The 19096-nt window shown below is 44.7% G+C and overlaps 1 protein-coding gene across 4 annotated transcripts in view; it reads right to left on the bottom strand.

Moving 5' to 3' along the window:
• The window catches only part of MCPH1 (microcephalin 1), a 228000-nt gene that overhangs the window by 182825 nt on the left and 26079 nt on the right, over positions 1-19096 (bottom strand). For 3 of the 4 annotated variants that reach the window (XR_009530785.1, XR_009530786.1, XM_060085918.1), the window contains exons 5-8: positions 17869-17983; positions 16579-16722; positions 12634-12723; positions 9985-11154 (exon numbers count right to left, since the gene is read on the bottom strand). Coding sequence is in view for 1 of the 4 variants with exons in the window: in XM_060085918.1 (XP_059941901.1) it covers positions 9985-11154; positions 12634-12723; positions 16579-16722; positions 17869-17983 (1519 nt within the window). In the remaining 3 variants the exon portion in view is untranslated. Of the gene's footprint in view, positions 1-9984; positions 11155-12633; positions 12724-16578; positions 16723-17868; positions 17984-18884; positions 18998-19096 lie in introns of all 4 variants that reach the window. The other variant, XR_009530787.1, reaches the window with a different exon arrangement.

Below are 19096 nucleotides of genomic sequence, written 5' to 3'. Positions count from 1 at the left end.
ACACAATGACCAAAAACCTACGGGATGCAGCAAAAGCAGTTCTAAGAGGGAAGTTTATAGCAATACAATCCTACCTCAAGAAACAAGATACATCTCAAATAAACAACCTAAACTTACACCTAAAGCAATTAGAGAAGGAAGAACAAAAACCCCACAAAATTAGCAGAAGGAAAGAAATCATAAAGATAAGATCGGAAATAAATGAAAAATAAATGAAGGAAACAATAGCTAAGATCAATAAAACTAAAACCTGGTTCTTTGAGAAGATAAACAAAATTGATAAAACATTAGCCAGACTCATCAAGAAAAAAAGGGAGAAGACTCAAATCAACAGAATTAGAAATGAAAAAGGAGAAGTAACAACTGACACTGCAGAAATACAAAGGATCATGAGAGATTACTACAAGCAACCCTATGCCAATAAAATGGACAACCTGGAAGAAATGGACAAATTCTTAGAAAAGCACAACCTCCCGAGACTGAATCAGGAAGAAATAGAAAATATGAACAGACCAATCAGAAGCACTGAAATTGAAACTCTGATTAAAAATCTTATAACAAACAAAAGTCCAGGACCAGATGGAGTCACAGGCAAATTCTATCAAACATTTAGAGAAGAGCTAACACCTATGCTTCTAAGCTCTTCCATAGTAGAGCAGAGGGAGGAACACTCCAAACTCATTCTACAAGGCCACAATCACCCTGATACCAAAACCAAAGATATCACAAAAAAGAAAACTACAGGCCAATATCACTGATGAACATAGATGCAAAAATCCTCAACAAAATACTAGCAAAATGAATCCAACAGCACATTAAAAGGATCAAGTGGGGTTTATCCCAGGAACGCAAGGATTCTTCATATATGCAAATCAATCAATGTGATAATCCATATTAACAAATTGAAGGAGAAAAACCATATGATCATCTCAATAGATGCAGAGAAAGCTTTCGACAAAATTCAACACCCATTTATGATAAAAACTCTCCAGAGAGCTTCCCTGGTGGCGCAGTAGTTGGGTCCGCCTGCTGATGCAGGGGACACGGGTTCGTGCCCTGGTCTGGGAAGATCCTACATGCCGTGGAGCAGCTAGGGCTGTGAGCCATGGCCGCTGAGCCTGCGTGTCCGGAGCCTGTGCTCCGCAACGGGAGAGGCCACAACACTGAGAGGCCCGCATACCGCAAAAAAAGAAAAAAAAAAAAAACTCTCCAGAAAGTAGGCATAGAGGAAACTTACCTCAACATAATAAAGGCCATATATGACAAACTGACAGCCAACATCGTTCTCAATGGTGAAAACCTGAAACCATTTCCTCTAAGATCAAGAATAAAGCAAGGTTGCCCACTCTCACCACTCTTATTCAACATAGTTTTGGAAGTTTTAGCCACAGCAATCAGAGAAGAAAAAGAAATAAAAGGAATCCAAATCGGAAAAGAAGTAAAACTGTCACTGTTTGCAGATGACATGATACTATATATAGAGTATCCCAAAGATGGTACCAGAAAACTACTGGAGCTAATCAATCCATTTGATAAAGTAGCAGGATATAAAATTAATGTACAGAAATCTTTTGCATTCCTATACACTAATGATGAAAATCTGAAAGAGAAATTAAGGAAACACTCCCATTTACCACTGCAACAAAAAGAAAAAAACACCTAGGAATAAACCTACCTAAGGAGACAAAAGACCTGTATGCAGAAAACTAGAAGACACTGATGAAAGAAATCAAAGATGATACAAACAGATGGAGAGATATACCGTGTTCTTGGATTGGAAGAATCAACACTGTGAAAATGACTCCACTACCCAAAGCAATCTACAGATTCAGTGCAATCCCTATCAAACTACCAATAGCATTTTTCACAGAACTAGAACAAAAAATTTCACAATTTGTATGGAGACACAAAAGACCCTGAATAGCCAAAGCAATCCTAGAAAGAAAAACAGAGCTGGAGGAATCAGGCTCCCGGACTTCAGACTATACTACAAAGCTACAGTAATGAAGACAGTATGGTGCTGGCACAAATACAGAAATATAGGTCAATGGAAACCACACACATACGGTCAACTTATTTTTGATAAAGGAGGCAAGAATATACAATGGAGATAAGACAGCCTCTTCAATAAGTGGTATGGGAAAACTGGACAGCTACATGTAAAAGAAAGAAGTTAGAACACTCCATAACCCCACACACAAAAATAAACTCAAAAGAGTTTAAAGACCGAAATGTAAGGCCAGAAAATATAAAACTCTTAGAGGAAAACATAGGCAGAACACTCTATGACATAAATCACAGCAAGATCCTTTTTGACCCACCTCCTAGAGAAATGGAAATAAAAACAAAAATAAACAGATGGGACCTAATGAAACTTAAAAGCTTTTGCACAGCAAAGGAAACCATAAATAAGATGAAAAGAGAACCCTCAGAATGGGAGAAAATATTTGCAAAGGAAGCAACGGACAAAGGATTAATCTCCAAAATATACAGGCAGCTTATGCAGCTCAATATCAAAAAAACGTACAACCCAATCCAAAAATGGGCGGAAGACCTAAATAGACATTTCTCCAAAGAAGATATACAGATTGCCAACAAACACATGAAAGGATGCTCAACATCACTAATCATTAGAGAAATGCAAATCAAAACTACAATGAGGTATCACCTCACACCAGTCAGAACGGCCATCATCAAAAAATCTACAAACAATAAATGATGGAGAGGATGTGGAGAAAAGGGAACCCTCTTGCACTGTCGGTGGGAATGTAAATTGATACAGACACTATGGAGAACAGTATGGAGGTTCCTCAAAAAACTAAAAATAGAGCTACCATATGACCCAGCAATCCCACTACTGGGCAAATACCCCGAGAAAACCATAATTCAAAAAGAAGCACGTACGACAATGCTCATTGCAGCTCTATTTACAACAGCCAGGACGTGGAAGCAACCTAAGTGTCCATCGACAGATGAATGGATAAAGAAGATGTGGCACATATTATATACAACAGAATATTACTCCGCCATAAAAAGAAATGAAATTGAGTTATTTGTAGTGAGGTGGATGGACCTAGAGACTATCATACAGAGTGAAGTAAGTCAGAAAGAAAAACAAATACCGTATGATAACACATATATATGGAATCTAAAAAAAAAGGTTCTGAAGAACCTAGGGGCAGGACAGGAATAAAGATGCAGACGTAGAGAATGAACCTGAGGCACGAGAAAGGGGAAGGGGAAGGTGGGGTGAAGTGAGAGGGTGGCATGGACATACATACATTACCAAATGTAAAACAGATAGCTAGTGGGAAGGAGCCGCATAGCACAGGGAGACCAGCTTGGTGCTCTGTGACCACCTAGAGGGGAGGGATAGGGAGGGTGGGAGGGAGGGAGGGAGACGCAAGAGGGAGGAGATATGGGGATATATGTTTATGTATAGCTGATTTACTATGTTGTACAGCAGAAACTAACACACCATTGTAAAGCAATTATACTCCAATAAAGATGTTACAAATAAAAAAGAAAAGAAACTTGGTCAATGTCTTGCCCAGGGCAGAGAAATACAAAATAAACTTATTCCCAACAATCTATCCTTCTGCACATCCTGCTTTCCTACTTCCAAGACACAGAATTAAGACTAATAATACCATTACTAATAATATATTAAAGCAATTAATATTTACAGGTAGAAGACACTCTAAGATCAACTATATCAAAGAAAAAAAGGCTTCTGAATGCTGATTTAAGAATCTATAATTTTAACAATAAAGGCGTAGGCATGGACATATATACACTACCAAACGTAAGGTAGATAGCTAGTGGGAAGCAGCTGCGTAGCACAGGGAGATCAGCTTGGTGCTTTGTGACCGCCTGGAGGGGTGGGATAGGGAGCGTGGGAGGGAGGGAGACGCAAGAGGGAAGAGATTTGGGAACATATGTATATGTATAACTGATTCACTTTGTTATAAAGCAGAAACTAACACAGCATTGTAAAGCAATTATACTCCAATAAAGATGTAAAGAAAAAAACAAAACAATAAAGGCGTATACTAGTCAATAGAAAATGTTAACACGGTCCCAGTGGGAAATTTCTTCTGAGCTCCTAAAATCTGAATAATGAATTAAGAACAATGTAGAATGCAGAATTTTAAGACTGTGGAAAGACACCCAGGAAAAATCCTTTCCATATATACTTTTGGGATTTGGATATGTGCCAGTTCACAAGTTCTATACAAGCAATACTCAGCTGACAAGAGAATACACACACACACACACATTCATCTGCTAAAATATCAAGTTCACTTTGTTAATCAAGAAAACAAAAATAAAATCTAATGATCTTCAAAAGATGATGTGGAATCTTTTCCTTCATAATCATTGTAGAGATAATTAAAATCTGGATTTTAAATACGTATCAGTTTTAATAGCATATAACCTCTCCCATTGGGGGTCATCTCTCTATCTTTTGAATGGCCTGATCCTCGTGTATGGATTAACTTGACTACATCTTCCCTGCATGTCTAAGCTCCTGAAGGACAAGGGACAGAGCTTTACACCATTAACTCCCCTTGTGCTTATGTGTTGGCCATAGGTGATTAGTGCATAAATGAATAAATATACAAATAAACAGATCAAGCAAATAATCTGTGGGTTCTAATATCCTCCTTGTAGCCACATAGGTTGAGTAACCTACGTCAAGCTGTTAGGATTTCTTACCTCCAGTGAGTGGACTGGCAGTTTCTGGAGAAGAGGGTGTGGAGAAACACTCTTCTGAATATATTTGTATTTTACTTGAATTATCCAGAAGTACAATAATTAATCTTCCATTTTAAATACTTAAGGAAGACAGGTACACGTATGCCTGCCTACTTGGTACAACAGTACATCATACTTTCTCTTAAATGAAGAAATATTCAGAATACGCAAAATATTCTACATTGAATAAGAATATCTAAGTGCCTATAATTTGCTGGGCTTTGTTTTCGTAAAACATGTATGAAATATTTTTAATTAATTCAATTGAAAATGGTATATCTGCTGATGACTTCAGTGAGATGTACCAATTACATCAAAATAAGATTATCACTTTCTCAAAAGGCTGCAAAACAAATCTGAAATTATAAAAGCAATTCCCTGCCTGGGGTTATAAATGAAGAAATATACAAAATACCTTCTACAGACAATTACTATAGCATTTTTGCCTATAATTGCCTATAATGCCAATTAAAGTGATAATCCAGATAAAGCCCCTACTGAAGCATGTTAATCACTTCTCTAAGCAGACACTACTATTCATGTCACCTTGTCCTTCAAAGCCAAGACCAAGCCTCATCATCCTTCCCAACTCAGAGACACAGGCAGTGACCACCAACCCACCAAAGCCAGCACAGACCCCTCCTGCCATTTCTGTCCCAAGGATTAGTGCACTAAGACAGAGCAACACAGCGTCGTGAAGGCTGTAAGTCAGCACATTTCATCACAGACCGTGTGACGTGAAGTCTGGGTGCCAGTGCTTCTCTATCAAGACACCCCGGCCAGTAGTGAGCTCACAGAAACATCCCACTTCAGAGACAACTCCTATAAACCCTCCCGCCCAACACGAGATGCTTTGTTAACTGACAAAATGGATGAAAGAAATGAGTGGTGACTGGTGATAGCATCGGCTTGTTAATCAGAGTAATGGATGCCAGGAATGTTTCTCAGTTAAATTCATGGATTGGCTAAAACATCACAGGGCCCTCCTCACCACGTATGTGTAGGGCATGTGCCATAGCTGGTACCTAGGGGTCATACCCAAGTCTTGGTCCCTAAATGGTCCTGTAAGAAACTGCAGGGCCGAGGGTCATCTAGTGGCGTGTTGCTGCCCAGTTTCCAGAAATGAGCCCCGAGAATCCCGTCTGCCTCTACTAAACCTTTCAGATCAGGTACAGTTAACTTAAAGGACAAGATCTGGGACTTCAGCTTATAGGTCTGATTTGTGGACAGTTCCCCATCTGCAGGCCAATAATGTTTTATAATATCTGCGTGTCTGGAGACCTGCTTTCAATAAGAGCTGGTAGACAGAGCTTGCAGAAGAGGGCAAACTAGCCTTCATCAACCTCTACTGGCGACTACTATTCATCAAAGAGAACCTAATAATTGGATGTGGCCAAACTTGTTTAGATAAGGCACGTGTCTGTGCTGACATGCAATTCCATCATCCACAGCAAAGCCTCTCTCAGACCAAGGGACCAGAGTGAGGGCGTGGGCGTGGAAAGGATTTCATTTTGCTCCTGCCGGTGGCCACGCGGCACCCGTGGGACCACTCCAGCCACCTTTGTTACTGAGAAACGAGCATCGGCCAAGCTGTGCGCTAATTCAGGATGATGAATCGGCTTTATCTAGTTGACAGTGAAAACTGACCTCAGGTGGGCCTCTGAAGAGCTGTGGTCAGCAATGCCACAGGGGGTGGAAAGCCATTTCCACGTAAGTGACATCTAGCAGCTTTACATAGTTCCTGTCCTGCGGTGCCAGAAGTTAAAACAAGAAGATCTCCATTGTCGTGCTAATTTGATGTGGATCTATCTCCCACAACCAAGCTCCAGTTCCAGCAACAGACCTTTTACAGACCTTGAGGCAACAACAAAGAGGATTTACTCAAAACCCACAAGACTGCACAGCGGAGGAGCTTCACCTGCTCCGGGAGGACCTGCTACAGGGCACAGGCAGGGGACACTCTAATAAAAGCCTGTAGATCTTTCCTAGGCAACATGTGCTCGATGAAAACCGCCTGCTTCGGAAGTGGTAGCCTATCGGTGTGAAACGGCATTTTCAAAGGTGAAATACGTAAAATCTTATTACACGTCAGCCTTAATAAACATTTGCGATCAATTCTGATGAGATCACTCAATCTGAACCCCAGTTATTCCTCCCCCAAAGTAGAATTCTACTCTCATTAGACTTGTATTACAAAAAAGTTGTACTCAACTTTCAGTTTAGCCGATAAAAAATTTGTAAAAATGTCTTTTTCTCATTGTATAACTACCTATGTACCTTGATTTTGCCTCCTGGCCCACAAAATCTAAAATACTATCTGACTCATTACAGAAAAATTTCATTGACTCCTGAAACATATTTTAAAATGAGGTAGATCTATTGCTCTGTTGATACTGATATGGAAACGTATTTTTCAAAAAAACAGATTTTAAGGCAATAGGATAATGTAATTCTACATGTGATAAAATCCCCCTAAAACATCATCTTGCACTTGTGTGTTTGTACACACACACACACACACACAGTCTGGAAGGAAACACAACTGCTGGCAGACTGCCTCTAGCAGACACTCCCAGGGTTACGTCCAAAACAAAAATCACAACTGGTTACTCCTTGCTTAAAACCCGCCAGTGGCTCCTCATCACACTTGAAAACAAAACAAAGCCACCCCAGGCTTGTCGGGGCCTCTGACTGCACTTCCTCCCCGTCTCCCTCAGCCCAGAGAGCTGTCGCTATGGTGGCTTCTGTGCGGCGCTTGTGGGCATTTTCTACCTCAGGACATTTGCACTTGCTGTTTCCTCAGGCTGAAACATGATCCCCAGCCACAAGGTACCTCTTCTCCCATGCCCAGGCCTGTGACCCAACGTCACCTCCTCCAAGAGGCCTTCCCTAACCTAACCAGCACACTTGTCTCACGCGGCGTGCTACCTGGCATGATGCTACCTGGCATGATGCTGACGTACACTTGCTGTCCCCTCCTCCTCACTAGAATGTAACCCCTGGGGGGGCGGGGGCGCTGCCTCCTTCTCTGCCGTCTCCCTGGGAACTAGAAGGGACCCCGGGACACAACAGGTGCACAAAACCCTGTTAAATGAACTAACGAAAAGGGGTAGATGAGAGTAGGACAGGACGATTTTACCCTTTTTAGCAGTTTCTCTTACAATGAGCATGTATTTGTGTACTTTTATGAAACTAGAGAATGAAAAGCTTAGAAAGAAAACAATTATTGGTTAATATGATTTCAAAGGTTATTGTTTTTCTAAAAATCAGAAGTTTCTCCCTCCATTCTTGTTCTGTTCACGTTTATCACTGTCTTTGTAACCGCTTCTCACAACCTTTGCTGCACACGATCTATCTTAGACACTGACAAGGGCGATGAGTAAAAGTGAACGGAAACAGAAATTGAAAAAAGACTTTTATTGCAACATAAAAGATTTGGTGAGGTACAGCTTGGAGTACAGAGTGGGCTTCACCGCTTCGCAACTTCGGCATCTACGAATGTCTAAGGTAGCCCGCAGGCCATGTGCTTTTACCTGGGGGTGTCCCAGAGAGAGGTGGGATGCCAGGTGGGCTGACTGTGGACCACCTAAGACATCGGTGGGTCTTGATTTTACCACCATAAAACAAAGGGCTAGGTTTAGGCTAGACAATAGGTAAGTCTTTTCCTGTCCTAAATTCAATGATTTTCTCTCTCTTGGGATGACGTAAAACAAGGCGATACTACATGTCCTTACGTTAGGGCACACAGAATATCTGATTCCGTCTCTGAGATTCAGTTACGCCAGGGCCCTGCCTGCAGCCCGTGATCCCTCACCACACGTGCCCCAGACCCCTCAGGGCCCTGGACGTGGCGGTGAGCCCCAGAGCAGGACCATCACACTGTGCACGACGCTGGGGCTGTCGGGTGCTCACACCACCTGGAAGCAGATTTTTTTTTTTTTTTTTTTTTTTACTTGACTTATGCTTGCACGTCATTAAGCATTATTCAGAAGCTGAAAGAATATACACAAGATGAAAACTGAGAAGAACCAGAATGTAAGCTTCAAGAACAGGATAGCCTTAGCTACCAAAATAATTCCGTACACCCACTATTTTATATTAATTTTAGGCTTGACATGATTTTAAAATAAATATTTTGAAAACACATACTAACCCTAATGGAACGTAAAATATAGTTTTATGTCACATTTTATATATTTTATAAATATATAATAAAGTTTTATATATATCAGAAAGCTCAGACATAAAAAGAAGGTTAATGATATACAAATTAAATTCTTTTTCTGAGATGATTTTAGGGAGTTCATACGCAAGGAAAAGATATGCAATACATCTGTGATTATATTTCAATCCATAAAACTTCTCCAACTTGAAAAGGGTGCTTAAAATGATTCAAGGAGTAGAGAAATAATGAAGAATAAACTTGGCCTTATCGAAATTTTAACCCAATCTTTAGGTGAAGATGGTTTAAGTTCAAGATTTCTTCACTTTTGATTGCTGAAACCTGTCTGTGCTTATAATCAGAAAGTGCAAAATTGTTGCTACTTTTGCTATAATGACATAGTTCATTACTATGGTTACTATTAAATTACAGATAGGAATATATCTATTTAAATGACATGCTTAAAGCAAAGAGAAATCTAATAAGGCCTGTTACAATGAACTAGTTACTTAAACAAAATACTTAAAAAATTTCTTCATATCTAAATTGTCCAGTTTCTTCAAAAATATTGATAACTTATTTCCACATTTATTTATCTTTTCTTAACAGAATGAATGGCTTACACTCCTCAATTTCCCTTCTAAAATAAACAGTCTCACCATTACAAACTGATAGTTTTAAAAGACCTCCACTCGCGTGCCTCTTTACACAGCGATGCTGCAGTGACAGGCTGCACTGAAAGAAGGAAAAGCACTCACTCTAGTCCATTACTCACACAAGACATCCAGACATCACTTTTTCTTTTCACTTATAAGACTTAGAGAAATGTACTCCTAATAACAGGTTTGACCAAGGAACCTAGAAACTCCATGGGGCAGTAGGCCATCTATTCCTCAAGAGGTTAAAGAATTTATCGCTGTAAATATCAAACATACATTCTTTAAAGTTTAAAAAAAGGGAAAAAAGGAAATTTTGATTATGAAAAAGTTGTGATAAACGTGGAAGATGGACGCACTACTACATATTCTTATAGTGGAGAGACTGGTAAAAGGAGATTCACGTACTTTCACTACATCCTCGGGGGAACTCTTCCCTTGCCTCTGTAGACTTTTCCACATCACAGTCGCCTACAAAGTTTAGCTTATCATCACTTTGTGCTTCACCTTCAGGGGAATTCACCATTTTAGAAGGAGTATCTTCTTTATGTGTGCTTTTTATGTCAACCCATCCTTTCACTTCTTTATTGCTTCCTTTCAAAGGAGTAAAATCACCTCGACTTCCCTTCTGAGGAGTGAGTCCATCGAGGGTATGGGGAGAGTCACTCCCGCCCGGGCAGGCGTCTCCCGGTCTCTGAGCCTCGGCCCGGTGACAGTCCCCTGGGGTCCCTTCGGCAGCAGGCGTCTCCTTAGAAGTCACGCTGCTCAAGCCCGGATCGGCTCTGCAGTTTGCAGGCTTCTGGAGACGGAAGCCAGCCTTCACTGCTGAGTCGGTACCATCGGCTGACCTGGGGCTTCTGCCGATGCAGGAGAAGTCAGCCCTTCCCAGGAGCCTGGTCCTCTCTCTCCTGGAAAGGCTCCTCACGCAGTGGAGCAGGGCATGGCCGGCGGGCGGCTGGACCCCGGCAAGGAGGCTCTCCGAGTTCCTCTCCTTGAGATTATCGGGAGAAAAGTAATCATCGTACGAGGACTCCCCGCGGCCCAGAGTCTCCACGGCAGAGCTGCTCGCGCACTTCGGGCTGCTCTCCGGCTGCAGCCGGGGCGCGGGGGGCCACCTGAGGGACCGCCTCTTGCTCAGTCTCTCCTCCGGGGGTGGACTGGAGATCGCCGACACCCTTCTTCGTGTGGCTGAGGGGCTCTGGGGACATGAAGGGCTCCCGGGGGGCTCCTTTGTTACAGATGGCGTAGGAGACAGACCCCTCTTCTCATCAAACACCCCCTCAGCCAGCTCCCGCGCTGGCTTCGCGTCGGGGGTGATGACTTGGCCCGCAGCACCCCTCTGCCGGTGGGTGTCTCCCCTGGAAAGACTGCCGGGGGATTGGTGAAGGGTTAACTGACCGAGGGAGCCGGGGGATGCTGGCGGACGGCCGCTGATCGTTTTCAGCACAGCTGAGGAAGCACACGCGGCGCTTTTACTTTCATCAAGGAATCCTCCCAGTTTCCTCTGCTGAGTCCCACATCCAGAGCCCCCACAAAGATCTTCAAAAGACAAGTGGAGAACACCAGCAAAGGAGTCCTCTGGAAAACATTAATAAGGAATCAACTTGTTAACGGTTTCCATTATTAGAAGACTAACTCTCAGTCCGCCCATAACGTGATTAAGCGACCCTTCCTAAGCACAGTGCCTGCTTCAGAAGGCCATCACCCACGCCCGCTTCTCACGACAGGTGAGGACACCCTCCCGGCCGGCGTTTCTAACAGGGGACCCGGGCTTCCCCGTGGGCGTGGAACAAGATGGGGTCGGAGAGGGAGTGGCGCTCTGGATGTTCACACGCCCGGGTGCCTTGCTCCACGAAGAGAGCGTCCACACCCCGTCACTGAGCCTCGAGGAGGCAGGCCAGCAGTCCTAGAAGGAAGGACCGCTGCGTTCAGGCTCCAGTCGACCACGATGAACTCGGCTGCCCAGACCCCCTGCTGCCTGCCGGAGGCCTCACTCTGTATTCATATTCCAGGAGCCGCCTGGCACGTCTCAGGGCTCTGGCTCTCCACGCATCTTCCTACACGTTTCTTGAGGGTAACGCGGAGCTCTGCCCGGCTCCCGAAAGCTGCGTGTGCACTCCCCCTGCTCCACGCTCTAACCTGGATAAACACTACCCTTCCTTTGAAACCCACCTCGGATGTCAGAACCTCTGCAAATCCTCCCAGACTTCACCAGCTCTGGTCGCGCACGTCCTCCTCTGCTACACAGAATTCCACCCAAACCTTTAAGAGCATGTGTGTCCCCGCCCTGTGCTTATACTCCCATCTGCCCCCCTCCCTAGCCTAGAAGCCCCCAGCACAGACACTGCTTTCTGGAATCTGGAGCCGCTGGCCCAGCACTGGCTCCTCTGATAGGGGCTCGGCGCTTGCTGAACAGATGGAGGCCCCCCAGTTTATAGAAATTCCACACCAGAGGCAACAGAGGTGTCTTAACTTACTGACTGACACCACTAAGGCTCTACTTTTAAAGAGGGAGGAGAGGGGCAGCCCCCAGGGAGCAGAGAGAAGCCCAGCGGGCGGGTGGTGCCACGTGTCTCTAAGTCAGCAGCTGGAAACACAGGACATGTTTAATTTTAGCAGCTGAATAAGCTTAGCTCACTTTTCAAAAGGCTGGCAAGCAGCATGACACGGCATAAGAGAGTAAATTCTGAAGTCGGACTGCCTACTTCGAAGCCCGGGTCAGCCACTCACAAACGGTGTGACCTCTTACGAGCTGTCTGACTTCTCTCTGGCCGGGCTTTCTCACCAGCAGGAGGGGGACAACAACGGGGCCTGTGTCACGGGGCTAACGGGAGAATCAGACGCGATACAGACACGTGAGCAGCGCCCACAGCACAGCCAACGATGAAACTGAGCTCTGTTGTCACTTGTTTCCAACTTATAGGCAACATGTGCTTCCAGTATGAAATAAAAAGATGGCGATTATTTAAGATACGTGGGCAAATAATTTCAATACACACCAAAGAGATTAAAGAATAAACCATGCACAAAACGAAGCTTTTGTAAAAATAATTTTACCTGAACACAAAGTATCATGTGAAAGGTTCAAGGATGCTTCACACAGAGAGTGAACGGTGCTATCGTCAGACTCTTCAACCATCTGGGAAGCTGAAAACATAACCAAAACTCCTCATTAAATAACAGCTCTGATCTCTGGTAGGAGATGAAGCCAATACTAGGTCCACTCATTCCACTCTTTTGTCACTGACACACACACACACACAGGACTTATTCCTAATACGTGCTATTCTAGACTTCTTACTCAAATCTATAACAGATGATGAGAATCATTAAAATATAATTTATACAAATCATACCACAAAAAAAGCACAGAATCCTAGGATAATAAAAGTTGGAAGGGCTCTTCGAAAGTCAGCCGGCCTAGCCCTAAGCAGAAGCTCGATACGGGTAAAGAGAACCCTTCCATCAGTCTCACTGCCCGACGATCAAGGCTTTTCCATGATGATCACAGACAGCTGCCTCTGTGACCAGAGCAGAGCTTCTCAACCAGGGGTGGCCTGGCTCCTGCAGACGCTGCTGGACGTCGTGGGTGGAGCTGGGGTGGACGGTGAGCCACGTCGCTGGCATCTAGTGGGCACGGGCCAGGGACGCTGCAGATCACTCTGCCAGGCACAGGATGGCCCCAGCAACAAAGAACTACGCAGCCCCAAGTATCCAGAGGGCAGGGGCTTCACAGAAAAACATCCAGGAGATCAGCGATTCAACACCTAAGGCCACAGGCGTCACCTTCAAAGGCTGTGCATGCAACAGAGCAGAGACAAGAGAGATCTTGGTCTCACGGTCAGATTTTTTTTTTTTTTTTAATTTATTTAGTTTTGGCTCGTTGGGTCTTCGTTGCTGCGCGCAGGCTTTCTCTAGCTGCAGCGAGCAGGGGCTACTCTTCATTGCAGTGCGCGGGCTTCTCGTTGCGGTGGCTTCTCATTGTGGAGCACGGGCTCTAGGCAAACGGGCTTCAGCAGTTATGGCACGCGGGCTCAGTAGTTGTGGCTTGCGGGCTCTAGGGCACAGGCTCAGTAGCTGTGGTGCACGGGCTTAGTTGCTCCGCGGCATGTGGGATCCTCCTGGACCGGGGCACGAACCCCTGTCCTCTGCATCGGCAGGCGGACTCTCAACCACTGCGCCACCAGGGAAGCACCCCCAGAGATGTTTGGTTTTTTTTTTTGTTTTTTTTGTTGTTGTTGTTGTTTTTTTTTGTTTTTTTTTTGGTACGCGGGCCTCTCACTGTTGTGGCCTCTCCCGTTGTGGAGCACAGGCTCCGGACGCGCAGGCTCAGCGGCCATGGCTCACGGGCCCAGCCGCTCCACGGCATGTGGGATCTTCCTGGACCGGGGCACGAACCCGTATCCCCTGCATCGGCAGGCAGACTCTCAACCACTGCGCCACCAGGGAAGCCCTACAGAATTTTTTTTTTTTTTTTTTTTTTTTGCCGTACGCGGGCCTCTCACTGTTGTGGCCTCTCCGGTTGCGGAGCACAGGCTCCGGACGCGCAGGCTCAGCGGCCATGGCTCACGGGCCCAGCCGCTCCGCGGCATGTGGGATCTTCCCGGACCAGGGCACGAACCCATGTCCCCTGAATCAGCAGGCAGACTCTCAACCACTGCGCCACCAGGGAAGCCCCAGAGATGTTTTTTGAGGAGACTTAAAAAGGATACACTTCTGAGAAAACTTGGGCGAACGATTAGAAAATGAGAATAAACCGAGATAAGTAAGGTAAGCACACAGGTAACATTTTCGACTGCTGAATTTAAACTTAACTGCGGGAGGCAGTTACGTAGCAGAATTAACACTGCAAAGTAGTGGAATAAAGTTCAAGGCAAATTAGTTCACACACATATATAATGATTTGTCGAAACAATCTGGACAGTCCCCTGGCACACTGCTAGTTACCTAGCTCAATGGCCATTCCCACCTGCCTCTTGCAACAGACCCTGATTTTATGAGTGCAGACACACACCCTAGTTAAGACTACACTTCAGTCTTGCTTGCAGTGCCCTGTAGGTGACTTGTATTTTGTTTCCTACTTCCTAGGCTAAAACTACTGTAGTCCCCTTAGCTATGCCATCCTGAATGCCACTGCCCATTTTAAATTAAACTGGCAGATTAAATTAGATGTACAAACACAAAGAACTGTATTGTATTTCTTGGCTCATCCAGAGTGGTGTTTTGCCTTTGTAGCTCCTGGTCCACACGTGGCCGCACTTAGCTTGCAAGCAGGAAGCACCACAGGACTGCGTCCTGGCCAGCAGAGAGCGGCAGCGCAGGAGCTGTTGAGGCTGCTTGCAGGGAGCTGGCTCCAGGGAAGCCAGGCAGGAGGCCGGGAGCCCGCTCTCCAAGACACCACAGAACAGCCTTCCCGAACCCTGCTTGCCTCTTTCTTTGGCAGGACGGAGAAACACAACTCTATCTAAGTGCAGCCATCGGTTTTTGCATTTATCCGTTATCGGCGGCCACAACTAACCTTAACTGATACACAAGCCCACTGTATAAATATAGATACAAATTCAGGACAGATGAAACAACTAACGTTAAAAATAAACCATACAAGTAATAGCAGAAAATACAACAATTTTGAAACCGTGTGGTGGAGGAGTTCTAAGCATCACAGGAATCCTAGAGGCCAGAAGGAAAAGACAAACAGAACAGATTTGTCTACCTTAAACGTAATATTTCTGTTTCTCAAAAGTCACTGCATTATGACAAACAACAGAGTTCGTGTATCTTACTCAATCTAGTTTCCCTAGGGTGTGAAACTGCAGTTCTTATAAACAGCTGGCAAAGGGTAAAATGGCACAAACTTTTTGAAGGGCAATCTGACAATATCTACCAAAATTTTTAAATTCTGCCTTTATGAATTATTATTGCGATACATGAAGTACAGAGGAACGTAAAGATTCATATAGAAGCACGTCCACTGGAGTGTGGGTTATAACAGTAAACAGTTGGGGGGAAAGCCTTATGTCCAGAGAGGAAAACGGTTACATAAAAAACAAGAACCACCATACCGTGTAGTTTAAAAAGAATAAAAACTGCAGCACTGTTTCTAATAAAGAAAAATGGGGGGAATTCCCTGGTGGTCCAGTGGCTAGGACTCCTGGGGCCTGCGGTTCAATCCCCTCCCTCATCGGGGAACTAAGATCCCGCAAGCTGCGTGGCGAGGCCAAAAATTTAAAAAATACATAGAAAGAAAAAATGGAAAAATATCCACCAACAGACAGATGATTCAGTATCAAAACTCTAGACTACTATGCAACATCTTTAAAAAATAAAAAAATAAAAAAAGATGTAGGTCCACACCAATACACTTTTCGGTAAAAAAAGAAAGCTGAAAATAAGAGGTATGCCATGATCCAATTTAGGTAAAGAAAAGTTATACCACCACAGAGAAAAATACAGAAGGCTTATCTTTTTCATGTATACACAGACATGTGACCCACTGAAAAAGATCTGGAGAAACACATCAACATAAAACACGGGTTACCCAGGAGCAGGGGAGAATGAGGTGGGAATCAAGATGGACGTTTACTACTACTACTGGTCAACGCTTTATGAAAATGTGCCTGTATATTACTTAAAAACTTTCAAGGTAAAAGAAATAAAGGAAAACATAAGCTGAAGCATTAGATACTTAATCTAAAGCAAACTCTTTCAAAAGAGGGGCCCAATTAATTAAAAAAAAAAAAGAAAAATCCCAAATATATGAAAAATTACAAAGGAACAACAGGATTTTAAACCTGGAGAATACTACATACCCAATATACTCTTTAAAAATCTTAATAAAGCATAAGATTTTCTGGAAGAAAATATCAACAAAGTCTATGCTGATAGAGGTAAAAAAAAAGATTATAATCTAAATTACCTAAAATATCTATGTAAAGAAAAAAAAAACCTTTCCACAATTTATTCACCTACTTCATAATTTCTATCGTATGAAGTGTGACTTACAGGTGGGGGAAAGATTCTCCCGTTTCTCCTTCATCTCCTGCAGTCTCTTCTCCATTGCACTGTGGTGGCCACTGCACATTTTAACTGTGGGACTGTACACCAAGGAGCCATTAGATTCAAACAAGAGAACAGGAACATCATGATCTGAAAAGAAACAAAAATCCAGTTTTAATCTCAAAAACATGCCTTCCTCCTTCAACAATATGATTCTTCTTAAGGACACCCCTGTCCCCTACTCCATGGGTTCCTCTTCCCTTTTGACAGACACACACACAAACCCGCACGTGAACTCGGCGGCAGGAAGGGGTCAGGGGATCCCTGAGCCACGAAGCAGTGGGGTGAACAGTGGTGTGCTTCCTGGAATCTACACCTTGCAGGTAATGAAAGAACTTTAGGACCCTGACCACCTGTCCCCCACCTCCCTTAAAAAGCAGACCACAAATCATTCAATAGCCTCTCCTTTGCAACTCTTAGCCCTGCACAACTTTTACTGCACTTCTGGCAATATGCAGACATATGTTAGATGAATCTTTTATACCTTATAGTTGTAGTTTTTAAAAGACAATTCGGACATCAATTTGGTCTAAAAAGAGAACTTTTTAAAATCTATCATTACCATTTTGCTGAATTCCTTTCAAATACACTATGGCTGGTGCCGGAAAGATGGCCACACGGCAGACGTGTGAAGGCTGACAGCATGCAGGGGCAGAGCCGAGGTAAGGCTGCAGGACGGGCAGATCAGACAGGACGTGGTCGGCTGCAGGACACGTGCAGCACAGGATGTCACCCTAAGCATCTCGTCCTTAGGACGACACCGAGGACCGTTAAAGCCCGGGTGCGGCGTCCACGTGAGCTCGGATGTACACCCTTCTGACTGAAGCAGGGAGGCGGAGGCTAAGGACACAGCGGCTGGCAGGCCAGCCAAGGAGCTGCCGGACACCCACACGGGGTGCTGCGGGCTTGGGCGAAGAGGGCAGAGGAGGAGTTGGGAGACCACTTCAGAGCAGGTCTGGGGTCCAGGCGGGTGACAGGCATCAGGGCGGACAGATGCCAAGGAGAACTCCGTGTCTGTCTGGGGCAGACCAGACGGTCACGCGGGATTTGTCAGGAGGCGCCAGCACAGCAGCGAGACTCGAGTGGTCAGGCCGTGGGACGGCCGCGCGCAAGGACCAAGGACCCAGCCCACGTCCGGAAAGGCACCGGGCAGCACCGTGCAGGCTTCTGCTCAGGTCTGCTGCTTCAGAAGCGCAGACACAAGCACCAGGGACTGACCTACAGTGCTCAGCTTACCCAGAGTGGTCTTCTGCCGTTGCAGCTCTTTAGCCATTTTCTCAAACTTCTTTTGCAGTCTTTTATCATTTTCTGGTGTTTTAGGAATAAAATCTTTGGGCTGCATACACTTGCGCTGTACAAAAAGGACATAAAAACAATACTGTATTGCGACTGTGTGAGACAGGAGAAGAACCCTTCCACACACGTTCCTGGGGTCTTGTGTAACATCCATGATACAACCTACTTAAAGAGACATTTCTTCACTATATGTGAGTTTGTAATGTTTATTCTTCCTGTAACTGTTAAGAATACGGACAGAATTTTCAGACTGAATAAAAAGCTACACACTAAGTAGCTATGTTTTCTGAGGCATTTTCAGGACCCCAGCATTCTTAGTTTCCATGAAGACTGTTTTTTTGTTTTGTTTTGTTTTGTTTTGTTTTTTGCGGTACACGGGCCTCTCACTGTTGTGGCCTCTCCTGTTGCGGAGCACAGGCTCCGGACGCGCAGGACCAGCGGCCATGGCTCACGGGCCCAGCCGCTCCGCGGCACGTGGGATCCTCCCGGACCGGGGCACGAACCCATGTCCCCTGCATCGGCAGGCGGACTCTCAACCACTGCGCCACCAGGGAAGCCCTCCACAAAGATTCTTAAACAAAATTAGTCTCATTTTCCTTATTTTTTGCTACTTTTACGTCTATCTCCCCCCTCCCTAAAAAGTCACGACACGGTAATAAAACACAGAAGTAATTATTTTATAACCACCAAAGTAGAGAACCATTATTTAATCTTGTCTTACTGTCTTTTACATCACAGCAACTCCATTCAGCCAGTAAAAAAACAAAACCTGTGACCACACGTCCAAAGTGTAGGGAAGGAGGAAACCTCGGACACGTGATGTCCGGGTCACCGTCTCACCCTACCGTCCTCACGTCCCCTAGTACTTTGTACACCGCCGGCCCCCAGGTTCCCTGCGGAAGAGCCCATTTGGGCAGGCTGTCACCGTAAATACAGAAGCTGAGCTTGACACCGACCTCACCTACGGTTACTCCTACGCCCGAGGGTCTCTGAAGGACGCTAGGGAAGCGTGTCTTCTGTCCAGGTCTCTTTAGGCGTCCAGCCCAAGTGTGTTCACACGCGTTCCAGTCTAAAGGAAGAACTTCTTAGCCACTCAAGGCTGCTGCTACACTGTGCTCCTGTTCAGCACCCTGCTCTGCTAGTAACGCATTCATTCATCATTTAACAA

The sequence above is a fragment of the Mesoplodon densirostris genome, chromosome 20 (assembly GCF_025265405.1).
Source record: "Mesoplodon densirostris isolate mMesDen1 chromosome 20, mMesDen1 primary haplotype, whole genome shotgun sequence".
Taxonomy (NCBI): Eukaryota; Metazoa; Chordata; class Mammalia; order Artiodactyla; family Ziphiidae; genus Mesoplodon; species Mesoplodon densirostris.
This window is presented reverse-complemented; position numbering and strand designations above follow the sequence as displayed.